Below are 25,941 nucleotides of genomic sequence, written 5' to 3'. Positions count from 1 at the left end.
ATGTTTTTTATGTGATTTTACAGTCGAGGGGAGTTTAAAGGGAAATGGTCTCACTTAAAAGATGGTGAATTGTTCTGGCTCACATATACTGGGGGGAACCATATACTGAGGGTCCCATATACTGGGGGTGTATGTGGCCTGCACAAGAGGGATATCAAAACCGGTCAGTGGGGATAAAAATAAAATTGCATACTACTTGACTCGCACAGTATCGCCTTGGAAGGCACCAGCGCTACTGCCGCCATGGAAGATTTGGTTTTTTAGATCCTGCAAGAGCCACTTATTACATTTAATGTAGACTGAATATGAGAAACGATCTTGAAAATGAAGTTATTGAAGCAATTTTTCTTATTTTCAGACGCACATGAGATTAATATGTGGTTATTTCATTCTAGCGGCCAGTGAAGGGGGAGCCAACGTATTCACTGTGTCCTACTTCAAAACCAGCGCCTACCTAGCCCAATCGCCACAGCTCTACAAGCAAATGTGTATCTGTGCTGATTTTGAGAAAGTGTTTTGCATTGGACCTGGTAAGAAATTCATCAACATTTGGCCATAATGAGCCATTAACTGATTGATATTGAAATTAATTGTAATAACTAGTAAATGCTGCCGTCTATGTACAAGAATATAATTACTATAATACTGCTCCTATGTACAAGAATATAACTACTATAATACTGCTCCTATGTACAGGAATATAACTATTATAATACTGCTCCTATGTATAAGAATATAGCTACTATAATACTGCCCCCTATGTACAAGAATATAACTACTATAATACTGCCCCCTATGTACAAGAATATAACTACTATAATACTGCCCCTGTGTACAAGAATATAACTACTATAATACTGCCCCTATGTACAAGAATATAGCTACTCAAAAACTGCTACTCTGTACAAGAATATAACTACTATAATACTGCTCCTATGTGCAAGAATATAACTACTATAATACTGCCCTATGTACAAGAATATAACTACTATAATACTGCCCCTATGTACAAGAATATAACTACTATAATTCTGCCCCTATATACAACAATATAACTGCTATAATACTGCCCCTATATACAAGAATATAACTACTATAATACTGCTCCTATGTACAAGAATATAACTACTATAATACTGCCCCTATGTACAATAATATAACTACTATAATACTGCTCCTATGTACAAGAATATAACTACTATAATACTGCCTCTATATACAAGAATATAACTACTATAGTACTGCCTCTATATACAAGAATATAACTACTATAGTACTGCCTCTATATACAAGAATATAACTACTATAATACTGCTCCTATGTACAAGAATATAACTACTATAATACTGCCTCTATATACAAGAATATAACTACTATAATACTGCTCCTATGTACAAGAATATAACTACTATATTACTGCCTCTATATACAAGAATATAACTACTATAATACTGCCTCTATATGCAAGAATATACCTACTATAATACTGCTCCTATGTACAAGAATATAACTACTATAATACTGCCTCTATATACAAGAATATAACTACTATAATGCTGCTCCTATGTACAAGAATATAACTACTATAATACTGCCTCTATATACAAGAATATAACTACTATAATACTGCCTCTATATACAAGAATATAACTACTATAATACTGCTCCTATGTACAAGAATATACCTACTATAATACTGCTCCTATGTACAAGAATATAACTACTATAATACTGCCTCTATATACAAGAATATAACTACTATAATACTGCTCCTATGTACAAGAATATAACTACTATAATACTGCCTCTATATACAAGAATATAACTACTATAATACTGCTCCTATGTACAAGAGTATAACTACTATAATACTGCTCCTATGTACAAGAATATAACTACTATAATACTGCTCCTATGTACAAGAATATAACTACTATAATACTGCTCCTATGTACAAGAATATAACTACTATAATACTGCCTCTATATACAAGAATATAACTACTATAATACTGCCCCTATGTACAAGAATATAACTACTATAATACTGTCCCTATGTACAAGAATATAACTACTATAATACTGCTATATACAAGAATATAACTACTATAATACTGCCCCCTATGTACAAGAATATAACTACTATAATACTGCCTCTATATACAAGAATATAACTACTATAATACTGCCCCTATGTACAAGAATATAACTACTATAATACTGCCCCTATGTACAAGAATATAACTACTATAATACTGCTCCTATGTACAAGAATATAACTACTATAATACTGTCCCTATGTACAAGAATATAACTACTATAATACTGCCTCTATATACAAGAATATAACTACTATAATACTGCTCCTATGTACAAGAATATAACTACTATAATACTGCTCCTATGTACAAGAATATAACTACTATAATACTGCTCCTATGTACAAGAATATAACTACTATAATACTGCCTCTATATACAAGAATATAACTACTATAATACTGCTCCTATGTACAAGAATATAACTACTATAATACTGCCCCCTATGTACAAGAATATAACTACTATAATACTGCCTCTATATGCAAGAATATAACTACTATAATACTGCCCCTATGTACAAGAATATAACTACTATAATACTGCTCCCTATGTACAAGAATATAACTACTATAATACTGCCCCTATGTACAGGAATATAACTACTATAATACTGCTCCTATGTACAAGAATATAACTACTATAATACTGCTCCTATGTACAAGAATATAACTACTATAATACTGCTCCTATGTACAAGAATATAACTACTATAATACTGCCCCTATGTACAGGAATATAGCTACTATAATACTGCCTCTATATACAAGAATATAACTACTATAATACTGCCCCTATGTACAAGAATATAACTACTATAATACTGCCCCTATGTACAAGAATATAACTACTATAATACTGTCCCCTATATACAAGAATATAACTACTATAATACTGCCCCTATGTACAGGAATATAACTACTATAATACTGCTCCTATGTACAAGAATATAACTACTATAATACTGCCCCCTATGTACAAGAATATAACTACTATAATACTGCTATATACAAGAATATAACTACTATAATACTGCCCCCTATGTACAAGAATATAACTACTATAATACTGCTCCTATGTACAAGAATATAACTACTATAATACTGTCCCTATGTACAGGAATATAGCTACTATAATACTGCCTCTATATACAAGAATATAACTACTATAATACTGCCCCTATGTACAAGAATATAACTACTATAATACTGCCCCTATGTACAAGAATATAACTACTATAATACTGTCCCCTATATACAAGAATATAACTACTATAATACTGCTCCCTATGTACAAGAATATAACTACTATAATACTGCCCCTATGTACAGGAATATAACTACTATAATACTGCTCCTATGTACAAGAATATAACTACTATAATACTGCTCCTATGTACAAGAATATAACTACTATAATACTGCTCCTATGTACAAGAATATAACTACTATAATACTGCTCCTATATACAGGTATATAACTACTATAATACTGCCCCTATGTACAAGAATATAACTACTATAATACTGCTCCTATGTACAAGAATATAACTACTATAATACTGCCCCCTATGTACAAGAATATAACTACTATAATACTTCCCTCTTTCTAATATCTAGGAGGATATACAGGACATTAACTCCATATATGCTGCACTGAGTGCTGGTCATTTTGGAGATAAATAAAACTATTTTTTTTAGATGATTTCATTATTTTTGGGCTTTGACTTATTATTTGGGCTATAAGAAGTATGAAGCCGATCGCTGCGCTGTGTATAATTACTAACACTTATAACAGATCTAATGCCTCTGTAATTATCACACAACGATTATCTTTTGCCCGGAGGAGAATAATTGGCATTAAGAGTCTGAGCTCATTCTGGGAGCAAAGTAATTTAATTATCAAAGTAAGTGATAAAACTCTGCATTAGCGGGGGAGGGGTGACCTCCTTTCTGTTTTGCACTTTCTTTTTTTATTTTGCTTTGTTGAAGCCATTCGCGTCATGTACCTGAACATGTGAGTGACGGAAGGATTAATGTGGACGATGTGATGTTTATCCACACCAGAGAATGTTATGTGATCGTATTTATAAATCTCATATGTTTGTAGAGGTCGTAGCTTTGTTTTTCTGTTAGAGCTCCCAATCCACTGCCGTGCACGGACCCCGATCACGGACCCCAGTTAGTCCGTCTTACTGTTCGGGTTCGGCATCCCGAACATTGGCTGTTTGCTACGCTGTCATCTGTGTGACTGAGTGAGAAACACCAGCAGCTCTGATCGGCGATAAGTCAGTTACTGACAGCGTGAGCCAGCAGCTGTGATCGGCGGTATAAAGGTTACCGCTGGTCACAGGCGTCGGCTGATGAGAGAGTACTACACTCATCAGCGTACGCTTGTGCTTGCTGTCGCTGTTGAGAGTGTTCATCTGCCGGCTCCTGTGCTATAAATAAATAAAAAGTGATGTGTGGCCTCTTCTGTTTTTTATAACCAGCGCAGGCAAAACCAACAGCTGCAGTCCAGAGCTGTCAGATTTATCATGGCTGGTTATCAAGAATAGAGGGATCATTTTTTTTTTTTTTTTGGTAATTATTTAAATCATTTTTTTTTTTTTTCAATGGGGTGGGGGTTCCCCCATTCATGACAACCAGCCAAACTAAAGCAGATGGCTGGGGACTGGTATTCTTAGACTTGCAAGGGGTCATGGACTTTCCCCAGCCTGAGGATAGCAGCACGCAGCCGCCCTAGAAAAGGCGGAGCTATTAGATGTGCCAATTCTGGCGCTTTGCCCGGCTCTTCCCACTTGCCCTGTTGCGGTAACAAATGGGGTAATAGGTTTGGGGTTGATGTCAGCTGTTTTATGGCCGCTGACATCAAGTCCAGAGGTTAGTAATGGAGAGGTGTCTACAAGACAACTTCACTACTAACCCCATAGTTAGACTGTAAAAAAAAAAAAAAAAACACAGCCAGAATAAAATCTTTAATTGAAATAATGACACAGACCCCCTTTACTTGAAATAAAAATTATAAAAAAGCAAAGTTATACTCATCTTTATTCCCATGTCATCTGTAAAAGACAGAAAATAGTAAACAACCATAATTCTCACCTTTACGTCTAATCCGCCGATGCCCATGTCCCCTGTAAAAGGAGAAATATAATAAACAACCATATCCCTCACCTGTCCAAGTGAAAATAATCTATATCTGTCCCACGAACATACGGATGATTTGGATAGTCGTCACTGCTAATGAACTCGTGACCTTTCTCATGGGAGCTCAGCGCTACACACTACAGAGCGTTATTTCGCTCCTGTCTCCGTGTGAGCCAGCTGCGTGGATAGCAGTCATATCACTGATGTGACCTCTATCCAAATCATCCTGATCCTTGTGGGGCAGATATGGATTTTCTTCATGTTGGACAGGTGAGGGATATGGTTGTTCAGTATTTTGTTTTCTTTTACAATTTACAGGGGACATGGGCATCGGTGGATTAGCCGTATAGGTGAGTACTATGGTTGTTTATTATTTTCTGTCTTTTACAGGTGACATGGGTTTCAGTGGATTAGGTGTAAAGGTGCTTATAACTTTTCTTTTTAAAAAAACGTGAAAAAAAGTGTCACTGTCTTTATTTCAATTAAATGACTTTAGTGACTGCAAGTAATTTTTAAATTAATTTATTTATTGCACAGGCGTTGGCTATTCAATTCTCTCTTCAGCCTCGCCTGTTCTCGCTGTTATCAGCAACTGCAGGCGTACGCTGATGAGAGTAGTACTTTTTCATCAGCCAAACTTGTGACTGGATGTTTGAGCCTCCCATTCATCTGAATGGGGTCCGTGTTCGAGTTCGGGTACTGTTCTGGTTCCCGAACCAAACTTTTTAAAATGTTCGGCTAAACCCACCGGACCGGAATATCTACGGGTTCCCCATCACTATTAGAGGGAGCTCACTACATACAGATTTATACAGCCACCACTAGAGAGAGCTCACTACATACAGATTTATACATCCACCACTAGGAGGAGCTCACTACATACAGATTTATACAGTCACCACTAGAGGGAGCTCACTATATACAGATTTATACAGCCACCAATAGGGGGAGCTCACTACATACAGATTTATACAGCCACCACTAGAGAGAGCACTACATACAGCTTTATACATCCACCACTAGGAGGAGCTCACTACATACAGATTTATACAGCCACCACTAGGCGGAGCTCACTACATACAGATTTATACAGCCACCACTAGGGGGAGCTCACTACATACAGATTATACAGCCACCACTAGGGGGAGCTCACTACATACAGATTTATACAGCCACCACTAGGGGGAGCTCACTACATACAGATTATACAGCCAGCACTAGATGGAGCTCACTACATACAGATTTATACAGCCAGTACTAGATGGAGCTCACTACATACAGATTATACAGCCAGCACTAGATGGAGCTCACTACATATAGATTTATACAGCCACCACTAGGGAGAGAGCACTACATACAGCTTTATACATCCAACACTAGGAGGAGTTCACTACATACAGATTATACAGCCAGCACTGGATGGAGCTCACTGCATACAGATTTATACAGCCACCACTGGATGGAGCTCACTGCATACAGATTTATGCAGCCACCACTAGGGGGAGCTCACTGCATACAGATTATACAGCCACCACTAGAGGGAGCTCACTACATACAGATTATACAGCCAGCACTAGATGGAGCTCACTACATATAGATTTATACAGCCACCACTAGGGAGAGAGCACTACATACAGCTTTATACATCCAACACTAGGAGGAGTTCACTACATACAGATTATACAGCCAGCACTGGATGGAGCTCACTGCATACAGATTTATACAGCCACCACTGGATGGAGCTCACTGCATACAGATTTATGCAGCCACCACTAGGGGGAGCTCTCTACATACAGATTATACAGCCACCACTAGGGAGAGAGCACTACATACAGATTTATACAGCCACCACTAGAGGGAGCTCACTACATACAGATTTATACAGCCACCACTAGGGGGAGCTCACTACATACAGATTTATACAGCCACCACTAGAGGGAGCGCACTACATACAGATTTATACAGCCACCACTAGAGGGAGCTCACTACATACAGATTTATACAGCCACCACTAGGGGGAGCTCACTACATACAGATTTATACAGCCACCACTAGAGGGAGCGCACTACATACTGATTTATACAGCCACCACTAGAGGGAGCTCACTACATACAGATTTATACAGTCACCACTGGATGGAGCTCACTGCATACAGATTTATACAGCCACCACTAGAGGGAGATCACTACATACAGATTTATACAGCCACCACTAGAGGGAGCTCACTGCATACAGATTTATACAGCCACCACTAGAGGGAGCGCACTGCATACAGATTTATACAGCCACCACTAGAGGGAGATCACTACATACAGATTTATACAGCCACCACTAGAGGGAGATCACTACATACAGATTTATACAGCCACCACTAGAGGGAGATCACTGCATACAGATTTATACAGCCACCACTAGAGGGAGCGCACTGCATACAGATTTATACAGCCACCACTAGAGGAAGATCACTACATACAGATTTATACAGCCACCACTAGAGGGAGATCACTACATACAGATTTATATAGCCACCACTAGAGGGAGATCACTACATACAGATTTATATAGCCACCACTAGGGGGAGCTCACTACATACAGATTTATACAGCCACCACTAGAGGGAGCGCACTACATACAGATTTATACAGCCACCACTAGAGGGAGCTCACTACATACAGATTTATACAGCCACCACTAGGGGGAGCTCACTACATACAGATTTATACAGCCACCACTAGAGGGAGCGCACTACATACTGATTTATACAGCCACCACTAGAGGGAGCTCACTACATACAGATTTATACAGTCACCACTGGATGGAGCTCACTGCATACAGATTTATACAGCCACCACTAGAGGGAGATCACTACATACAGATTTATACAGCCACCACTAGAGGGAGCTCACTGCATACAGATTTATACAGCCACCACTAGAGGGAGCGCACTGCATACAGATTTATACAGCCACCACTAGAGGGAGATCACTACATACAGATTTATACAGCCACCACTAGAGGGAGATCACTACATACAGAATTATACAGCCACCACTAGAGGGAGATCACTACATACAGATTTATACAGCCACCACTAGAGGGAGCTCACTGCATACAGATTTACACAGCCACCACTGGATGGAGCTCACTACATACAGATTTATACAGCCACCACTAGAGGGAGATCACTACATACAGATTTATACAGCCACCACTAGGGGGAGCTCACTACATACAGATTTACACAGCCACCACTGGATGGAGCTCACTACATACAGATTTATACAGCCACCACTAGAGGGAGATCACTACATACAGATTTATACAGCCACCACTAGAGGGAGCTCACTGCATACAGATTTATACAGCCACCACTAGAGGGAGCGCACTGCATACAGATTTATACAGCCACCACTAGAGGGAGATCACTACATACAGATTTATACAGCCACCACTAGAGGGAGATCACTACATACAGATTTATACAGCCACCACTAGAGGGAGCTCACTGCATACAGATTTATACAGCCACCACTAGAGGGAGCGCACTGCATACAGATTTATACAGCCACCACTAGAGGGAGATCACTACATACAGATTTATACAGCCACCACTAGAGGGAGATCACTACATACAGATTTATACAGCCACCACTAGAGGGAGATCACTACATACAGATTTATACAGCCACCACTAGAGGGAGATCACTACATACAGATTATACAGCCACCACTAGGGGGAGCTCACTACATACAGATTATACAGCCACCTCTAGGGAGAGAGCACTACATACAGCTTTATACATCCAACACTAGGAGGAGTTCACTACATACAGATTATACAGCCAGCACTAGATGGAGCTCACTACATACAGATTTATACAGCCACCACTGGATGGAGCTCACTGCATACAGATTTATGCAGCCACCACTAGGGGGAGCTCACTGCATACAGATTATACAACCACCACTAGGGAGAGAGCACTACATACAGATTTATACAGCCACCACTAGGGGGAGCTCACTACATACAGATTATACAGCCACCACTAGAGGGAGCTCACTACATACAGATTATACAGCCACCACTAGAGGGAGCTCACTACATACAGATTTATACAGCCACCACTAGAGGGAGATCACTACATACAGATTATACAGCCACCACTAGGGGGAGCTCACTACATACAGATTATACAGCCACCACTAGGGGGAGCTCACTACATACAGATTATACAGCCACCACTAGAGGGAGCTCACTACATACAGATTATACAGCCACCACTAGAGGGAGCTCACTACATAGAGATTTATACAGCCACCACTAGAGGGAGCTCACTACATACAGATTATACAGCCACCACTAGGGGGAGCTCACTACATACAGATTTATATAGCTCCTATTAAACTCTATTTTCCGTACGCTCACTCTAGTGGCAGCTACAGGTCATTACATGGCAATCAAGTTGCAGCCAACTACAATGAGTGTGTCAGCTGCTGTTACTCACTGTCATGTGGCAGAAGTCCCTGCTCCCATGACTTTCTTAAGGGGATTGTCTTTGTTTTTAGTTTTTTAGTTCTTCTTTTTTTTTTTTTTTTTTTTTTGCAAATTCAGTTTATTTATAAAATTTCTGATCCTTTTTAATAATATGCTTTTTGTTTCCATTCTTCTGTTCTCACTACTTTAAAATCTCTGAATCTGAAAACCAGTATATTCCTCTTAGTGCTCACAGCTGAGAGTTTGCAGCATTTGTATATAATCTCCACATTTCCATGGGAACAGTCGGACTTCTTGCAGTCAGCCCAAGAGAACGCTGTGCTATTGATGCGTTCAGCGTAAAGATGATTGTCTTCAATTGTAACAAACCCTCAGTTGTGAGAGTTATTCGGTCAGGATAGTTTTTCTTTCATTGAGTTTTATTAAGATTAGAACGTGTTTTTTTTCTTGACAGCAAGCAGACATCTTTGAAAATGGGAAGAATTGAATGAACACTGTGTATTGGAAAGTTGTAGAACTTTTATGTTATACGGTGATTAAACCTAATGTGTAAATCTGGAGCCAGATCCTGTGCTCGACCCATGGAGGGTCCGGGGTGTTACCGCTCACAGCAGTGGTGCCACCGCACATCTACATGCACAGGAATAGATGCTGCTGTAGTATATGGTCTGTGGTGGAGTTTGGCGCCCTCCAGTGGGTCTCCCGTGTAACTACAATTTTGTTTTTAGTCTCATTCTTAATGTTTTTGTGTGCTGTTACATTAATTCTTTATCAGTTTTTGGTGACTTTGTTGCGTTTCTTACAGTTTTCCGTGCAGAGGATTCCAACACTCACCGGCACCTGACGGAGTTCGTAGGCCTGGATATCGAGATGGCGTTCAGCTACCATTATCATGAAGTTGTGGATGAGATTGCGGACACCCTGGTTCAGATATTTAAGGGATTGCAGGAAAGGTAATGACTTTTTGTGACTCATGTGGCAGGTTGGAGGCGGTTTGCATGGTCTTGCAGGCCAATGCTGTTTTTCCAGCGACATTCACAATCATAGCAATGATGATAAATAATAATCATCTACTATGTAATTGTCTAAGGGTCACTTCCATCTGTCTGTCCAGGATATTCATTGGTCGCGGCCTCTGTCTGTGATGGAATCCAAGTCGCTGATTGGTCGCGGCAAAACGCCCATGACCATTGCCACGACCAATCAGCGACGGGCGTAGTCCGGCGGCAACATGGCCGCTCCTTCCTCCCCGCAGTCAGTGCCCGCTCCGTACTCCCCGCAGTCACCGCTCACACAGGGTTAATGCCAGCTGTAACGGACCGTGTTATGCCGCGGGTAACTCACTCCGTTACCGCCGCTATTAACCCTGTGTGACCAAGTTTTTACTGTTGATGCTGCCTATGCGGCGTCAATAGTAAAAGGATCTAATGTTAAAAATAATTAAAAAAATAAAAAATCATTATATACTCACCTTCCACCGCCTTTCCTGCTCCTCGCGACGCTCCGGTAGCCGCTCCATGCAAGCGTCAGGTTCCAGTGGCAAGGATGGTATGCGACAAGGACCTGCCATGACGTCACGGTCATGTGACCGCGACCTCATCACAGTTCCTGCGCGAGAAGGACCTGCCATGACGTCATGGTCATGTGACCGCGACGTCATCACGGGTCCAGCGCTACCAACCCTGGGACCAGAAGCTGCCGAGTGCACCGCACACAGGCGACAGGACTACAAGGGCTCCCTCGGAAGGTGAGTATATGTTTATTTTTTAACCTGTGACATACGTCACTGGGCAATATACTACGTGACTGGCCAATATACTACGTCGCTGGGCAATATACTACGTCGCTGGCCAATATCCTACGTGGCTGGGCAATATACTACGTCGCTGTGTAATATACTATGTGGCTCTGTGCCGTATACTACGTCACTAGGCAATATACTGGGCAATATAACTACGTCACTGGGCAATATACTACGTGACTGGGCAATATACTACGTGGCTGGGCAATATACCTACGTCGCTGGGCAATATACTACGTCGCTGGCCAATATCCTACGTGGCTGGGCAATATACTACGTCGCTGTGTAATATACTATGTGGCTCTGTGCCGTATACTACGTCACTAGGCAATATACTGGGCAATATAACTACGTCGCTGGGCAATATACTACGTGACTGGGCAATATACTACGTGACTGGGCAATATACTACGTGACTGGGCAATATACTACGTGGCTGGGCAATATACTACGTGGCTGGGCAATATACTGGGCAATATAACTACGTCGCTGGGCAATATACTATGTGACTGGGCAATATACTGCGTGACTGGGCAATATACTACGTGACTGGGCAATATACTACGTGACTGGGCAATATACTACGTGATTGGGCAATATACTACGTGGCTGGGCAATATACTACGTGGCTGGGCAATATACCTACGTCGCTGGGCAATATACTACGTGACTGGGCAATATACTACGTGACTGGGCAATATACTACGTGACTGGGCAATATACTACGTGGCTGGGCAATATACTGGGCAATATAACTACGTCGCTGGGCAATATACTACGTGGCTGGGCAATATACTGGGCAATATAACTACGTCGCTGGGCAATATACTATGTGACTGGGCAATATACTGCGTGACTGGGCAATATACTACGTGACTGGGCAATATACTACGTGATTGGGCAATATACTACGTGACTGGGCAATATACTACGTGGCTGGGCAATATACCTACGTCGCTGGGCAATATACTACGTGACTGGGCAATATACTACGTGACTGGGCAATATACTACGTGGCTGGGCAATATACTACGTGGCTGGGCAATATACTGGGCAATATACTACGTCGCTGGGCAATATACTACGTGGCTGGGCAATATACTGCGTGACTGGGCAATATACTACGTGACTGGGCAATATACTACGTGGCTGGGCAATATACTACGTGACTGGGCAATATACTACGTGGCTGGGCAATATACCTACGTCGCTGGGCAATATACTACGTGACTGGGCAATATACTACGTGACTGGGCAATATACTACGTGACTGGGCAATATACTACGTGGCTGGGCAATATACTACGTGGCTGGGCAATATACTGGGCAATATAACTACGTCGCTGGGCAATATACTATGTGACTGGGCAATATACTGCGTGACTGGGCAATATACTACGTGACTGGGCAATATACTACGTGACTGGGCAATATACTACGTGATTGGGCAATATACTACGTGGCTGGGCAATATACTACGTGATTGGGCAATATACTACGTGATTGGGCAATATACTACGTGACTGGGCAATATACTGCGTGACTGGGCAATATACTACGTGACTGGGCAATATACTACGTGACTGGGCAATATACTACGTGATTGGGCAATATACTACGTGGCTGGGCAATATACTACGTGATTGGGCAATATACTACGTGATTGGGCAATATACTACGTGACTGGGCAATATACTACGTGGCTGGGCAATATACCTACGTCGCTGGGCAATATACTACGTGACTGGGCAATATACTACGTGATTGGGCAATATACTACGTGACTGGGCAATATACTACGTGGCTGGGCAATATACCTACGTCGCTGGGCAATATACTACGTGACTGGGCAATATACTACGTGACTGGGCAATATACTACGTGACTGGGCAATATACTACGTGGCTGGGCAATATACTACGTGGCTGGGCAATATACTGGGCAATATAACTACGTCGCTGGGTAATATACTATGTGACTGGGCAATATACTACGTGACTGGGCAATATACTACGTGACTGGGCAATATACTGCGTGACTGGGCAATATACTACGTGACTGGGCAATATACTACGTGACTTGGCAATATACTACGTGATTGGGCAATATACTACGTGGCTGGGCAATATACTACGTGATTGGGCAATATACTACGTGATTGGGCAATATACTACGTGACTGGGCAATATACTGCGTGACTGGGCAATATACTACGTGACTGGGCAATATACTACGTGACTGGGCAATATACTACGTGGCTGGGCAATATACTACGTGGCTGGGCAATATACTACGTGACTGGGCAATATACTACGTGGCTGGGCAATATACTACGTGATTGGGCAATATACTACGTGGCTGGGCAATATACTACGTGGCTGGGCAATATACTACGTGACTGGGCAATATACTACGTGGCTGGGCAATATACTACGTGACTGGGCAATATACTACGTGGCTGGGCAATATACTACGTGGCTGGGCAATATACTACGTGGCTGTGCAATATACTACGTGGCTGGGCAATATACTACGTTACTGGGCAATATACTACGTGACTGGCCAATATATTACGTGGCTGGGCAATATACTACGTGGCTGTGCAATATACTACGTGGCTGGGCAATATACTACGTGGCTGGGCAATATACTACGTGGCTGGGCAATATACTATGTGGACATGCATATTCTAGAATACCCGATGCGTTAGAATCGGGCCACCATCTAGTAAATTAATAAATGTCGAGAAAGTTTGTTCGCTTTACAAGTGCTCCCTCTTGTGGCGATTCTAGTTATTGCAGTCACACAATTTATTTATATTCGGGGTCGTCTGACTTCCTTATAACTGGATTTACTTGTATTGATTTTTTTTTTTATAGATTTCAGACTGAAATCCATACAGTGGGCAAGCAGTACCCTTCCGAGCCTTTTAAGTTCCTGGAGCCCACGTTACGCCTAGAGTACCGTGAGGGTGTCGCAATGTTGCGTGAGGCTGGAGTAGAAATGGGAGATGAAGAAGATCTCAGGTGAGTATTTTACCTTGATATTAGCAAAACATATAATAATTCTACTGCTGTGTGTTAATGGGGGTCATGGTGCAGTGTAGGTTCAGCCATAATGGAATTTGCTTGTCTGCAACAGACTGAACATAAACAAGGCTCATTGCTGGATTCACAGCCAAACTGCTCAGTACTTCAGTATAATACCTTCCATTTTGCTGCTTTTTAGTAAGTGTTTATCTCACCTCAAAGCTGGATTCACAGATACACTGCTCAGCACTGTTGTATAAGGTTCTGCATGCTGCTGCTTCTACCATTTTCCACATAGGGACAGGGGAGCAGGAATCCCACTTGTTTGTGTGCGCTGTGTATAGGAGACATCATAGCAGGAGGTCTCCGCTAGCTGAACATTAGGGAAAATGCAGAATACAAGTCATATAATGGGCAGAAGTAGTGTTATTCCTCGGGGCAGCTAATTCTGAGACATAAGGTACATAGAAGTCTATGCAGCACTTTGGAGCCTCCATCACTATGAAGATCTATTATGGTCTATACAGAGACCTCACTGCCTGGTGTAGACATCATGGACTTACTCTGTTTTTTTTCCCCAGTACTCCCAATGAGAAACTTCTGGGACGGTTAGTGAAAGAAAAGGTGAGTTCACATTTCTCGGCATTATTATGCAGATAGTTACAGTTTTCTTACAGTAACAATAATCCTGCGACTCCAGCTTGACCGGTAGGCTTACTATCCAATGTACGGAGAACTGGTAGATGCTGACGTCAGATATTCTGCTCTGTTTATCTCTCAGTACGACACTGATTTCTACATCCTCGATAAATATCCATTGGCGGTGAGACCCTTCTACACAATGCCCGACCCCCAGGAGCCAGTGAGTATTATACCCATAGTAGGAGTGTGCAGCATTTCAGGACGATCCTAGGATCCCCAGTGTCAGTGTGCCTCAGTCCTAGGATCCCCAGTGTCAGTGTGCCTCAATCCTAGGATCCCCAGTGTCAGTGTGCCTCAATCCTAGGATCCCCAGTGTCAGTGTGCCTCAATCCTAGGATCCCCAGTGTCAATGTGCCTCAATCCTAGGATCCCCAGTGTCAGTGTGCCTCAGTCCTAGGATCCCCAGTGTCAATGTGCCTCAATCCTAGGATCCCCAGTGTCAGTGTGCCTCACTTCTAGGCCGCCCAGTGTCAGTGTGTATCAGTCCTAGGATCTCCAGTGTCAGTGTGCCTCAGTCCTAGGATCCCCAGTGTCAGTGTGTCTCAGTTGTAGGCCGCCCAGTGTCAGTGAGTCTCAGTCCTAGGATCTCCAGTGTGAGTGTGCCTCAGTCCTAGGATCCCCAGTGTCAGTGTGCCTCAGTTGTAGGCCGCCCATTGTCAGTGTGCCTCAGTCCTAGGATCCCCAGTGTCAGTGTGTCTCAGTCCTAGGATCTCCAGTGTCAGTGTGTCTCAGTCCTAGGATCCCCAGTGTCAGTGTGCTTCAATCCTAGGATCCCCAGTGTCAGTGTGTCTCAGTCCTAGGATCCCCAGTGTCAGTGTGCCTCAATCCTAGGACGCCCAGTGTCAGTGTGTCTCAGTCCTAGGATCCCCAGTGTCAGTGTGTCTCAGTCCTAGGATCCCCAGTGTCAGTGTGCCTCAATCCTAGGATCCCCAGTGTCAGTGTGTCTCAGTCCTAGGATCCCCAGTGTCAGTGTGCCTCAATCCTAGGACGCCCAGTGTCAGTGTGTCTCAGTCCTAGGATCCCCAGTGTCAGTGTGTCTCAGTCCTAGGATCCCCAGTGTCAGTGTGCCTCAATCCTAGGACGCCCAGTGTCAGTGTGTCTCAGTTCTAGGACGCCCAGTGTCAGTGTGCCTCAGTTCTAGGACGCCCAGTGTCAGTGTGCCTCATTCCTAGGACGCCCCGTGTCAGTGTGCCTCAGTCCTCGGATCCCCAGTGTCAGTGTGCCCCAGTCCTAGGATCCCCAGTGTCAGTGTGCCTCAGTCCTCGGATCCCCAGTGTCAGTGTGCCTCAGTCCTCGGATCCCCAGTGTCAGTGTGCCTCAGTCCTAGGATCCCCAGTGTCAGTGTGCCTCAGTCCTAGGATCCCCAGTGTCAGTGTGCCGCAGTGCTGGGTCTCTCAGTGTCAGTGTGTTGCAGTGCTAGGTCTCTGTGTGCCGCAGTGCTAGGTCTCTCAGTGTCAGTGTGCCACCGTCTTTGGTCCCCCAGTAGCAGTGTGCCGCAGTGCTAGGTCTCTGTGTCAGTGTGCCGCAGTGCTAGGTCTCTCTGTGTCAGTGTGCCGCCGTGCTAGGTCTCTCTGTGTCAGTGTGCCGCAGTGCTAGGTCTCTCAGTGTCAGTGTGCCTCAATCCTAGGACGCCCAGTGTCAGTGTTTCTCAGTCCTAGGATCCCCAGTGTCAGTGTGTCTGTTCTAGGATCCCCAGTGTCAGTGTGCCTCAATCCTAGGATCCCCAGTGTCAGTGTGTCTTAGTCCTAGGATCCCCAGTGTCAGTGTGCCTCAATCCTAGGACGCCCAGTGTCAGTGTGTCTCAGTCCTAGGATCCCCAGTGTCAGTGTGTCTCAGTCCTAGGATCCCCAGTGTCAGTGTGCCTCAATCCTAGGACGCCCAGTGTCAGTGTGTCTCAGTCCTAGGATCCCCAGTGTCAGTATGCCTCAGTTCTAGGACGCCCAGTGTCAGTGTGCCTCAGTTCTAGGACGCCCAGTGTCAGTGTGCCTCATTCCTAGGACGCCCCGTGTCAGTGTCTCAGTCCTACGATCCCCAGTGTCAGTGTGCCTCAGTCCTCGGATCCCCAGTGTCAGTGTGCCCCAGTCCTAGGATCCCCAGTGTCAGTGTGTCTCAGTCCTAGGATCCCCAGTGTCAGTGTGCCTCAGTCCTCGGATCCCCAGTGTCAGTGTGCCTCAGTCCTAGGATCCCCAGTGTCAGTGTGCCTCAGTCCTAGGATCCCCAGTGTCAGTGTGCCGCAGTGCTGGGTCTCTCAGTGTCAGTGTGTTGCAGTGCTAGGTCTCTGTGTGCCGCAGTGCTAGGTCTCTGTGTCAGTGTGCCACCGTCTTTGGTCCCCCAGTAGCAGTGTGCCGCAGTGCTAGGTCTCTCAGTGTCAGTGTGCCGCAGTGCTAGGTCTCTCTGTGTCAGTGTGCCGCCGTGCTAGGTCTCTCTGTGTCAGTGTGCCGCAGTGCTAGGTCTCTCAGTGTCAGTGTGCCTCAGTCCTAGGATCCCCAGTGTCAGTGTGCCGCTGTGCTAGGTCTCTGTGTCAGTGTGCCGCAGTTCTGGGTCCCCCAGTGTCAGTGTGCTGCAGTGCTAGGTCTCTCAGTGTCAGTGTGCCGCAGTGCTAGGTCTCTCAGTGTCAGTGTGCCGCAGTGCTAGGTCTCTGTGTCAGTGTGCCGCAGTGCTAGGTCTCTCAGTGTCAGTGTGCCGCAGTGCTAGGTCTCTCAGTGTCAGTGTGCCACAGTGCTAGGTCTCTCAGTGACAGTGCTAGGTCTCTTAGTGTCAGTGTGCCACAGTTCTGGGTCCCCCAGTGTCAGTGTGCCGCAGCGCTAGGTTTCTGTGTCAGTGTGCCGCAGTGCTAGGTCTCTGTGTCAGTGTGCCGCAGTGCTAGGTCTCTGTGTCAGTGTGCCGCAGTGCTAGGTCTCTGTGTCAGTGTGCCGCAGTGCTAGGTCTCTGTGTCAGTGTGCCGCAGTACTAGGTCTCTGTGTCAGTGTGCCGCAGTGCTAGGTCTCTGTGTCAGTGTGCCGCAGTGCTAGGTCTCTGTGTCAGTGTGCCGCAGTGCTAGGTCTCTGTGTCAGTGTGCCGCAGTACTAGGTCTCTGTGTCAGTGTGCCGCAGTACTAGGTCTCTGTGTCAGTGTGCCGCAGTGCTAGGTCTCTGTGTCAGTGTGCCGCAGCACTAGGTCTCTCAGTGTGAATGCTGCTTATGGTTATATTTTCTTCTCCCTATTTTTGCACAGAAATATTCCAACTCGTACGATATGTTCATGAGGGGTGAAGAGATCCTGTCGGGGGCTCAGAGAGTGCACGACGCTCAGCTGCTGACGGAACGGGCGCAGCACCATGGGATCGGTAAGAAATCCGGATTACACAGCTGGGGCCGATCGTACATCACCCCGTGGTCGTGTGTATTTCCAGATAGAAGTATATGATCTGCAGACACTGGAGAGTCCGCCAGCAATAATCACAAGCCTGAGCATTGGCAGAGGAGCTGTGTACACAAAACGGGAGACTATTTGCTGTATTGTTTTATTGCAGTCGCACTGGAGCAATTATAAATGGCTGCAAAATTATTGAAGACCTTTAAAATCATAGAAAAAGTCATGCGCTAATTTTTTTCTTCTTAAGACTTGGAAAAAATCAAGGCGTACATCGACTCCTTCCGGTACGGAGCTCCACCTCACGGCGGCGGCGGCATCGGTAAGGACGGGTCACTTCTAGGTCCTCTTCGTTCCGTATACTTTCTCCCCCGTGACTCCCTGTTTTCCTCTGCCGTAGGTCTGGAGCGGGTCACCATGCTGTACCTTGGCCTGCACAATGTCCGCCAGACCTCCATGTTCCCCCGTGACCCCAAGAGGCTGACCCCATAAGAAGCCCCCGGAGCTGGAATCACCTGCTGGCCACCACCATCTTGTGCACTATGGAAGTCGTCCCGCCGGGCTGCCGCCAATCCTGTTAGATCTCCTCCTGGTCCCGGACGGGTTTATAGCCTGTAGATAACGGGCAGCGCTAATCCTGTGATCACTAACCGCCTGTCTGGGCCGGAGACCCGTAACCGCGTACGATAACGTCCTAATCAACGCCTTTTATAACGATAATTGCACAGTGCCGTAAAGTGCCGAACGCTGCAAAAGCAAGTGACTCCTAATGAGGCAATTAGTAAAGTACTTAAATACGATCAAGGTCGTGCGACTTTTCTTTGGGGGGGAATAATGGCGTCGGGGTTCCTATATCGATGTCCGATGGGTGGAAGGACCTGCAAAAAATGAAGAGGTCGTCGCTCCTTGACTTTCCTTGGTCTGACCCCCATCAGCAGAACACCAGCTGGATCAGACCCCTCTAAGGTCAGCAGCCTGAGAGCTAACAGCATGGCAGCAGTAGGGAAAGCCTCCTGCCATTACGGCTCCTCCACGTGACACCCCTTTATTAGGCTGACATAGGGGCGGCCCACCCATGCAGAGCATGAAAGACATCATATGTAGGTAGCTGCTAATACGCCCCCCTCCTGTAGAGGGCACTGCTGTGTAAACGTGCGGACAGCTGCATCTTTCCCCTATCACAGCTGATCGGTGCAGCTTTCTGCTGACGGATTTCTGGCCAATCACTAAAGTCCAAAGCAGGGGTAGTGCCAAAGCAAACCGGCCTAGATCTGAGCGTCCTGACCTATGACTGCTAGAAGCGGCTCCTCTCCTGCCCACGGGTGTAGGTGAATGGAGCCGAGCTGCAGTACCACCTATAACCTGTGGACAGATATGGCGCTGTGTTTGGAAGAAAAGCCTTTTCGGCTTGTCGCCTTATGTGCAACCTCATTAAAGGGGTCGTCAACGTTTGAGGACATTTTTTTTCCTTTAAGTGGCTATTTAATTACCATTGCTATTTGGTTTTACTAAAAAAAATTACACCGTTTTGGCTTTTTCAGGCTCCTTGTTTTTCTGCGCAGTCAATTTTAAGATGATCATAAATCAGCTGAGAGGAGCTCAGAAAAGACGGATAAGGGTTAGAAACGCCCAGAATGAGCTCACTGACTTCTGCTCAGTTAGCCCATTCTGCAGCCAGCAGTAAACCGCGCAGCACAGCAGCTATAAAAGGCAAATAGTGCAAAATATTTAATGAAACTCGATGACAAAAATTCTTTGTAGCCAAAAGTATTTAAGTAAAAACAAAATAATCTCCACAAAAAGGTGAAGAAGTTTATTAAAGAGGTATTGTTATCTCCAAGATCACATCCCAATATGTAGTAGGAGTAATAATAATATTAGCAAATACCTCCAATTAGAAATGTGGTATAGTTCTTCTGATTTTCTGTATCGCTTACCCCATGCGCAGAACATTGTAGTAGCTTAGGTATCCATGATTATGACCACTATCAACTAAATCTCACTATATGAGTGGTTTTAACCATGGATACCTAACCTTCTGCAATGCCCTGCACATAGCAAATCAGAAGAACTATACTAATTTCTAACTGGACGTATTTGTTAGTATTCTACCTACTACATATTGGGATAGGATCTTGGAGATGGGAATACCCCTTTAAGCACTGGTTTGTGAGTACAGAAGCCGTCCGATGCGCTCGGAGCCGTACGTCAGACCCCGGTCATATATTCAGTCCTCTGACAGGAGGCGCTGCCGGTTACTGTCCGATCTCCCGGCTCTTGTGCTGCTGCTGTCAGGACCACTTCATATCACAGGAATAATGGCGCTATCCGCGGAGCGTGCAGCGCGCAGATAACTCAGATTTACGAGCCGCGTCTCAATGTCATCGCAGCCAAGTTCTCAGACTCAAAACTTCTCACTTGTCTTTCCGAAGTTACATCTTATACCTTGTGCTGGAAAGGAAGAAGCCGCCAGCGATCCTCCAAAATCACAACTAACACCTAATGACCCAGACGCCCTCATCACTCATCGGGTGGTGTCGTTCGCCAACAGCGCCACCATGTGGAGGACTGAACTGCTGCTCCCTGATCGGAGATGAAGAATATTAAAGGGGTTCTCTGCAAATAAAAGAATAAGAAAATGTCATTATAAAATAAATTATTAAATAGCTTTATTTAGCAAATCACACTCATTTTGTCTAGGGAGGTGATCAATATTAAATTGTTCATCACCATGTTACGCTGATCGAAACAATTGCTTATGAGCATGTGTGGTAAGAAGCTCCGCCTCCTTCATATGTAAGAAGAGGCTGCTCACACTGCTGTCCACCCTAACTGATATAATACTAGAGATAATAGGAGTGCTGAGGTAAGAGGCTGCTCACACCACTGTCCACCCTGTCTATCTGATCTAATACTGGAGGTAGCAGGGATGCTGAGGTAAGAAGAGGCTGCTCACACTGCTGTCCACGCTGTTTATCTGAGCTAATACTGGAGGTAGCAGGGATGCTGAGGTACGAAGAGGCTGCTCACACCACTGTCCACGCTGTTTATCTGAGCTAATACTGGAGGTAGCAGGGATGCTGAGGTAAGAAGAGGCTGCTCACACTGCTGTCCACCCTGTCTATCTGATCTAATACTAGAGATATCAGGAGTGCTGAGGTAAGAAGAGGCTGCTCACACTGCTGTCCTCTCTGTCTATCTGATCTAATACTGGAGGTACCAGAGGTGCTGAGGTAAGAAGAGGCTGCTCACACTGCTGTCCACCCTGTCTGTCTGATCAAATACTGGAGGTAGCAGGGATGCTGAGGTAAGAAGAGGCTGCTCACACTGCTGTCCACCCTAACTGATATAATACTAGAGATAATAGGAGTACTGAGGTAAGAGGCTGCTCACACCACTGTCCACCCTGTCTATCTGATCTAATACTGGAGGTAGCAGGGGTGCTGAGGTAAGAAGAGGCTGCTCACACTGCTGTCCACCCTGTCTATCTGATCTAATACTAGAGATATCAGGAGTGCTGAGGTAAGAAGAGGCTGCTCACCCAGCTGTCCACCCTGTCTATCTGATCTAATACTGGAGGTACCAGAGGTGCTGAGGTAAGAAGAGGCTGCTCACACTGCTGTCCACCCTATCTGATCTAATACTGGTGGTAGCGGGGGTGCTGAGGTAAGATGAGGCTGCTCACACTGCTGTCCACCCTGTCTATCTGATCTAATACTGGAGGTACCAGAGGTGCTGAGGTAAGAAGAGGCTGCTCACACTGCTGTCCACCCTGTCTATCTGATCTAATACTGGAGGTTGCAGGGTTGCTGAGGTAAGAAGAGGCTGCTCACACTGCTGTCCACCCTATCTGATCTAATACTGGAGGTAGCAGAGGTGCTGAGGTAAGAAGAGGCTGCTCACACTACTGTCCACCCTATCTGATGTAATACTGGAGGTACCAGGTGTGCTGAGGTAAGAAGAGGCTGCTCACACTGCTGTCCACCCTGTCTATCTGATCTAATACTGGAGGTAGCGGGGGTGCTGAGGTAAGAAGAGACTGCTCACACTGCTGTCCACCCTGTCTATCTGATTTAATACTGGATATACCAGGGGTGCTGAGGTAAGAAGAGGCTGCTCACACTGCTGTCCACCCTGTATCTGATCTAATACTGGATATACCAGGGGTGCTGAAATAAGAAGAGGCTGCTCACACTGCTGTCCACCCTGTCTATCTGATCTAATACTGAAGATACCAGGGGTGCTGAAGTAAGAAGAGGCTGCTCACACTGCTGTCCACCCTATCTATCTGATCTAATACTGGAGATACCAGGGGTGCTGAAGTAAGAAGAGGCTGCTCACACTGCTGTCCACCCTGTCTATCTGATCCAAAACTGGATATACCAGGGGTGCTGAGGTAAGAGGCTGCTCACACTGCTGTCCACCCTAACTGATCTAATACTGGAGATACCAGGTGTGCTGAGGTAAGAAGAGGCTGCTCACACTGCTGTCTACCCTATCTGGTATAATACTAGAGATATTGGAGATGCTGAGGTAAGAAGAGGCTGCTCACACTGCTATCTACCCTGTCTATCTGATCTAATACTAGAGAACTGTGGTGATGAGGTAAGAGGCTGGTCTATAATAATTTTCAAGACCTTTTCTTGCTGTCAGTGAATGGACCATGCTTGATAATCTCCAGAGTGATGAAATGTTTTAAGAACTGGAGACCGCACCTGTATGCCCTTTTGAAGGGTTAACTCATGGCTGCACCATGTTTTCTATTTTCTGAGGTATTGTTCACAGGTCACACAGTGTTGGCACATTAAATATTGGTTTCGGCTGCTCTTTCTCACTTTAAACTTCTGATAGACATTTTCAACTAGACAACCCTAGAAAGGTCCGATATTCGCCAGATTTGCGGGGATTACGCCCGCAGTACTGTAATCTGTGCATACATCGTCCTTTATTTACAGTAACAAGAATGTGTATTATGTAGGTCCAGACAGGGATTGTAGCCAGTCACATCACCCATCTGAAGGTGAAACAAAACCTGGCACTGTCGATCTCTGACAGCAGTACAGAGGGCCTGGCACAATCATTCTGGCACCCATCAATCACAGTGAGGCATTGTACTATGTAGTAACCTTGGATCTGTCCCCATATCTATGTAGTAACCGTGGTTCTGTTCCCGTATCTATGTAGCAAGCTTGATTCTGTTCCCGTATCTATGTATCAAGCTTGGTTCTGTCCCGGTAGCTATGTAGTAACCGTCTATACTTGGGCCCGCTGCACAATGATGGTGCATTTGATTCAAGGCCTAGACAGGTAAGCACCTTTGCCTGTTTTTTTTGGTGTGTTTTCCCGTATCTATGTAGCAAGCTTGGTTCTGTTCCCGCATCTATGTAGCAACCTTGGTTCTGTTCCCGTATCTATGTAGCAAGCTTGGTTTTGTTCCTGTATCTATGTAGAAACCGTGGTTCTGTTCCCGTATCTATGTAGCAAGCTTGGTTCTGTTCCCGTATCTATGTAGCAAGCTTGGTTCTGTTCCCGTATCTATGTAGTAAACGTGGTTCTGTTCCCGTATCTCTGTAGAAACCGTGGTTCTGTTCCCGTATCTATGTAGCAAGCTTGGTTCTGTTCCCGTATCTATGTAGTAACCGTGGTTCTGTTCCCGTATCTCTGTAGTAACCGTGGTTCTGTTCCCGTATCTATGTAGCAAGCTTGGTTCTGTTCCCGTATCTCTGTAGTAACCGTGGTTCTGTTCCCGTATGTATGTAGCAAGCTTGGTTCTGTTCCCGTATCTATGTAGTAACCGTGGTTCTGTTCCCGTATGTATGTAGCAAGCTTGGTTCTGTTCCCGTATCTATGTTGTAAGTAGTGATGAGCGAACATGCTCGGATAAAGTGTTATCTGAGCATGTTCGTGTGCTAACGGAGTATTTTTGACATGCTTGAAAAATATGTTTGAGTCTGTTAGGCAATCCCTGCATGCGTTATAGCTGTTTACCAGCTGCAAGACCTGCAGCCATGGGGACGCAAACGTATTTTTTGAGCATGCCGAAGACATGAGCATGGTGGGATAACTAGTTATCCGAGTGCACTCGCTCATCACTGGTACGCAGCAAGCTCGGTTCTGTTCCCATATCTATGGAAAATGATATCAGGTCCAGCTGTTCTTTCTCATGCTGAACTTCTACAGCTTCCAGCTCTCTGCTCAGCGCATAGAAATACTGCAGGAGATGTCATCCTGAGGACCCTAAACAGGTCCGCCATCCCCCGGCATTGGGCCCCGGAGCCGCCATCCCCCGGCATTGGGCACCGGAGCCGCCAACCCCCGGCATTGGGCCCCGGAGCCGCCATCCCTCTGCATTGGGCCCCGGAGCCGCCATCCCCCGGCATTGGGCCCCGGAGCCGCCATCCCTCGGCATTGGGCCCCGGAGCCGCCATCCCCCGGCATTGGGCCCCGGAGCCGCCAACCCCCGGCATTGGGCCCCGGAGCCGCCATCCCCCGGCACTGGGCCCCGGAGCCGCCAACCCCCGGCACTGGGCCCCGGAGCCGCCAACCCCCGGCACTGGGCCCCGGAGCCGCCATCCCCCGGCACTGGGCCCCGGAGCCGCCAACCCCCGGCACTGGGCCCCGGAGCCGCCAACCCCCGGCACTGGGCCCCGGAGCCGCCATCCCCCGGCACTGGGCCCCGGAGCCGCCAACCCCCGGCACTGGGCCCCGGAGCCGCCATCCCTCGGCACTGGGCCCCGGAGCCGCCATCCCCCGGCACTGGGCCCCGGAGCCGCCATCCCCCGGCACTGGGCCCCGGAGCCGCCAACCCCCGGCATTGGGCCCCGGAGCCGCCATCCCCCGGCATTGGGCCCCGGAGCCGCCAACCCCCGGCATTGGGCCCCGGAGCCGCCATCCCCCGGCATTGGGCCCCGGAGCCGCCATCCCCCGGCATTGGGCCCCGGAGCCGCCATCCCCCGGCACTGGGCCCCGGTGCCGCCAACCCCCGGCACTGGGCCCCGGAGCCGCCATCCCCCGGCACTGGGCCCCGGAGCCGCCATCCCCCGGCACTGGGCCCCGGAGCCGCCATCTTGATGATGCTGGGCTGTAAACTGTAGGGTTATAACACTGTACACAAAACAAATAACTACAAGTTCAAGTCTCCTGCTGAGGATTAAAATAAAGTGAAAACAGAAACTACAAAGGGTGAAATACAAAATAGGAGAAAAATTATATTAAAAAATGCTAAAGAAAATTGGGTGAAAAATTAAAAAGACTGAAAAGCAAATATAATGAGTGTGGCACAGTGTGTATGAGATCTGACAGGCCTTGCATGTGAAC

General features: G+C 45.8%; 2 protein-coding genes across 2 annotated transcripts in view; both read left to right on the top strand.

The window, feature by feature from the left end:
* Window positions 1-19,424, top strand: part of DARS1 (aspartyl-tRNA synthetase 1) — an 80,398-nt gene extending 60,974 nt beyond the window's left edge. Inside the window, exons 11-18 of the mRNA XM_069732872.1 lie at window positions 396-530; window positions 10,547-10,694; window positions 14,422-14,568; window positions 15,153-15,195; window positions 15,353-15,433; window positions 18,487-18,598; window positions 18,875-18,946; window positions 19,025-19,424. Coding sequence (XP_069588973.1) covers window positions 396-530; window positions 10,547-10,694; window positions 14,422-14,568; window positions 15,153-15,195; window positions 15,353-15,433; window positions 18,487-18,598; window positions 18,875-18,946; window positions 19,025-19,116 — 830 coding nt within the window. The 3' untranslated portion in view covers window positions 19,117-19,424. The remainder of the gene's footprint in view (window positions 1-395; window positions 531-10,546; window positions 10,695-14,421; window positions 14,569-15,152; window positions 15,196-15,352; window positions 15,434-18,486; window positions 18,599-18,874; window positions 18,947-19,024) is intronic.
* Window positions 19,425-24,759: 5,335 nt separating this feature from the next.
* On the top strand, window positions 24,760-25,695 carry LOC138646073 (MAPK-interacting and spindle-stabilizing protein-like). The gene has a single exon (XM_069735541.1). It carries the CDS (start codon window positions 24,760-24,762, stop codon window positions 25,693-25,695), a length of 936 nt encoding a protein of 311 aa, XP_069591642.1.
* The last annotated feature ends 246 nt before the right edge of the window (window positions 25,696-25,941 follow it).

Source organism: Ranitomeya imitator, chromosome 7 (assembly GCF_032444005.1).
Source record: "Ranitomeya imitator isolate aRanImi1 chromosome 7, aRanImi1.pri, whole genome shotgun sequence".
NCBI classification, from domain to species: domain Eukaryota; kingdom Metazoa; phylum Chordata; class Amphibia; order Anura; family Dendrobatidae; genus Ranitomeya; species Ranitomeya imitator.
This window is presented reverse-complemented; position numbering and strand designations above follow the sequence as displayed.

Excerpts from the sequence above, each read along its gene's own strand:
- LOC138646073 (XM_069735541.1), top strand. The coding sequence starts at position 24,760 with ATGATATCAGGTCCAGCTGTTCTTTCTCATGCTGAACTTCTACAGCTT.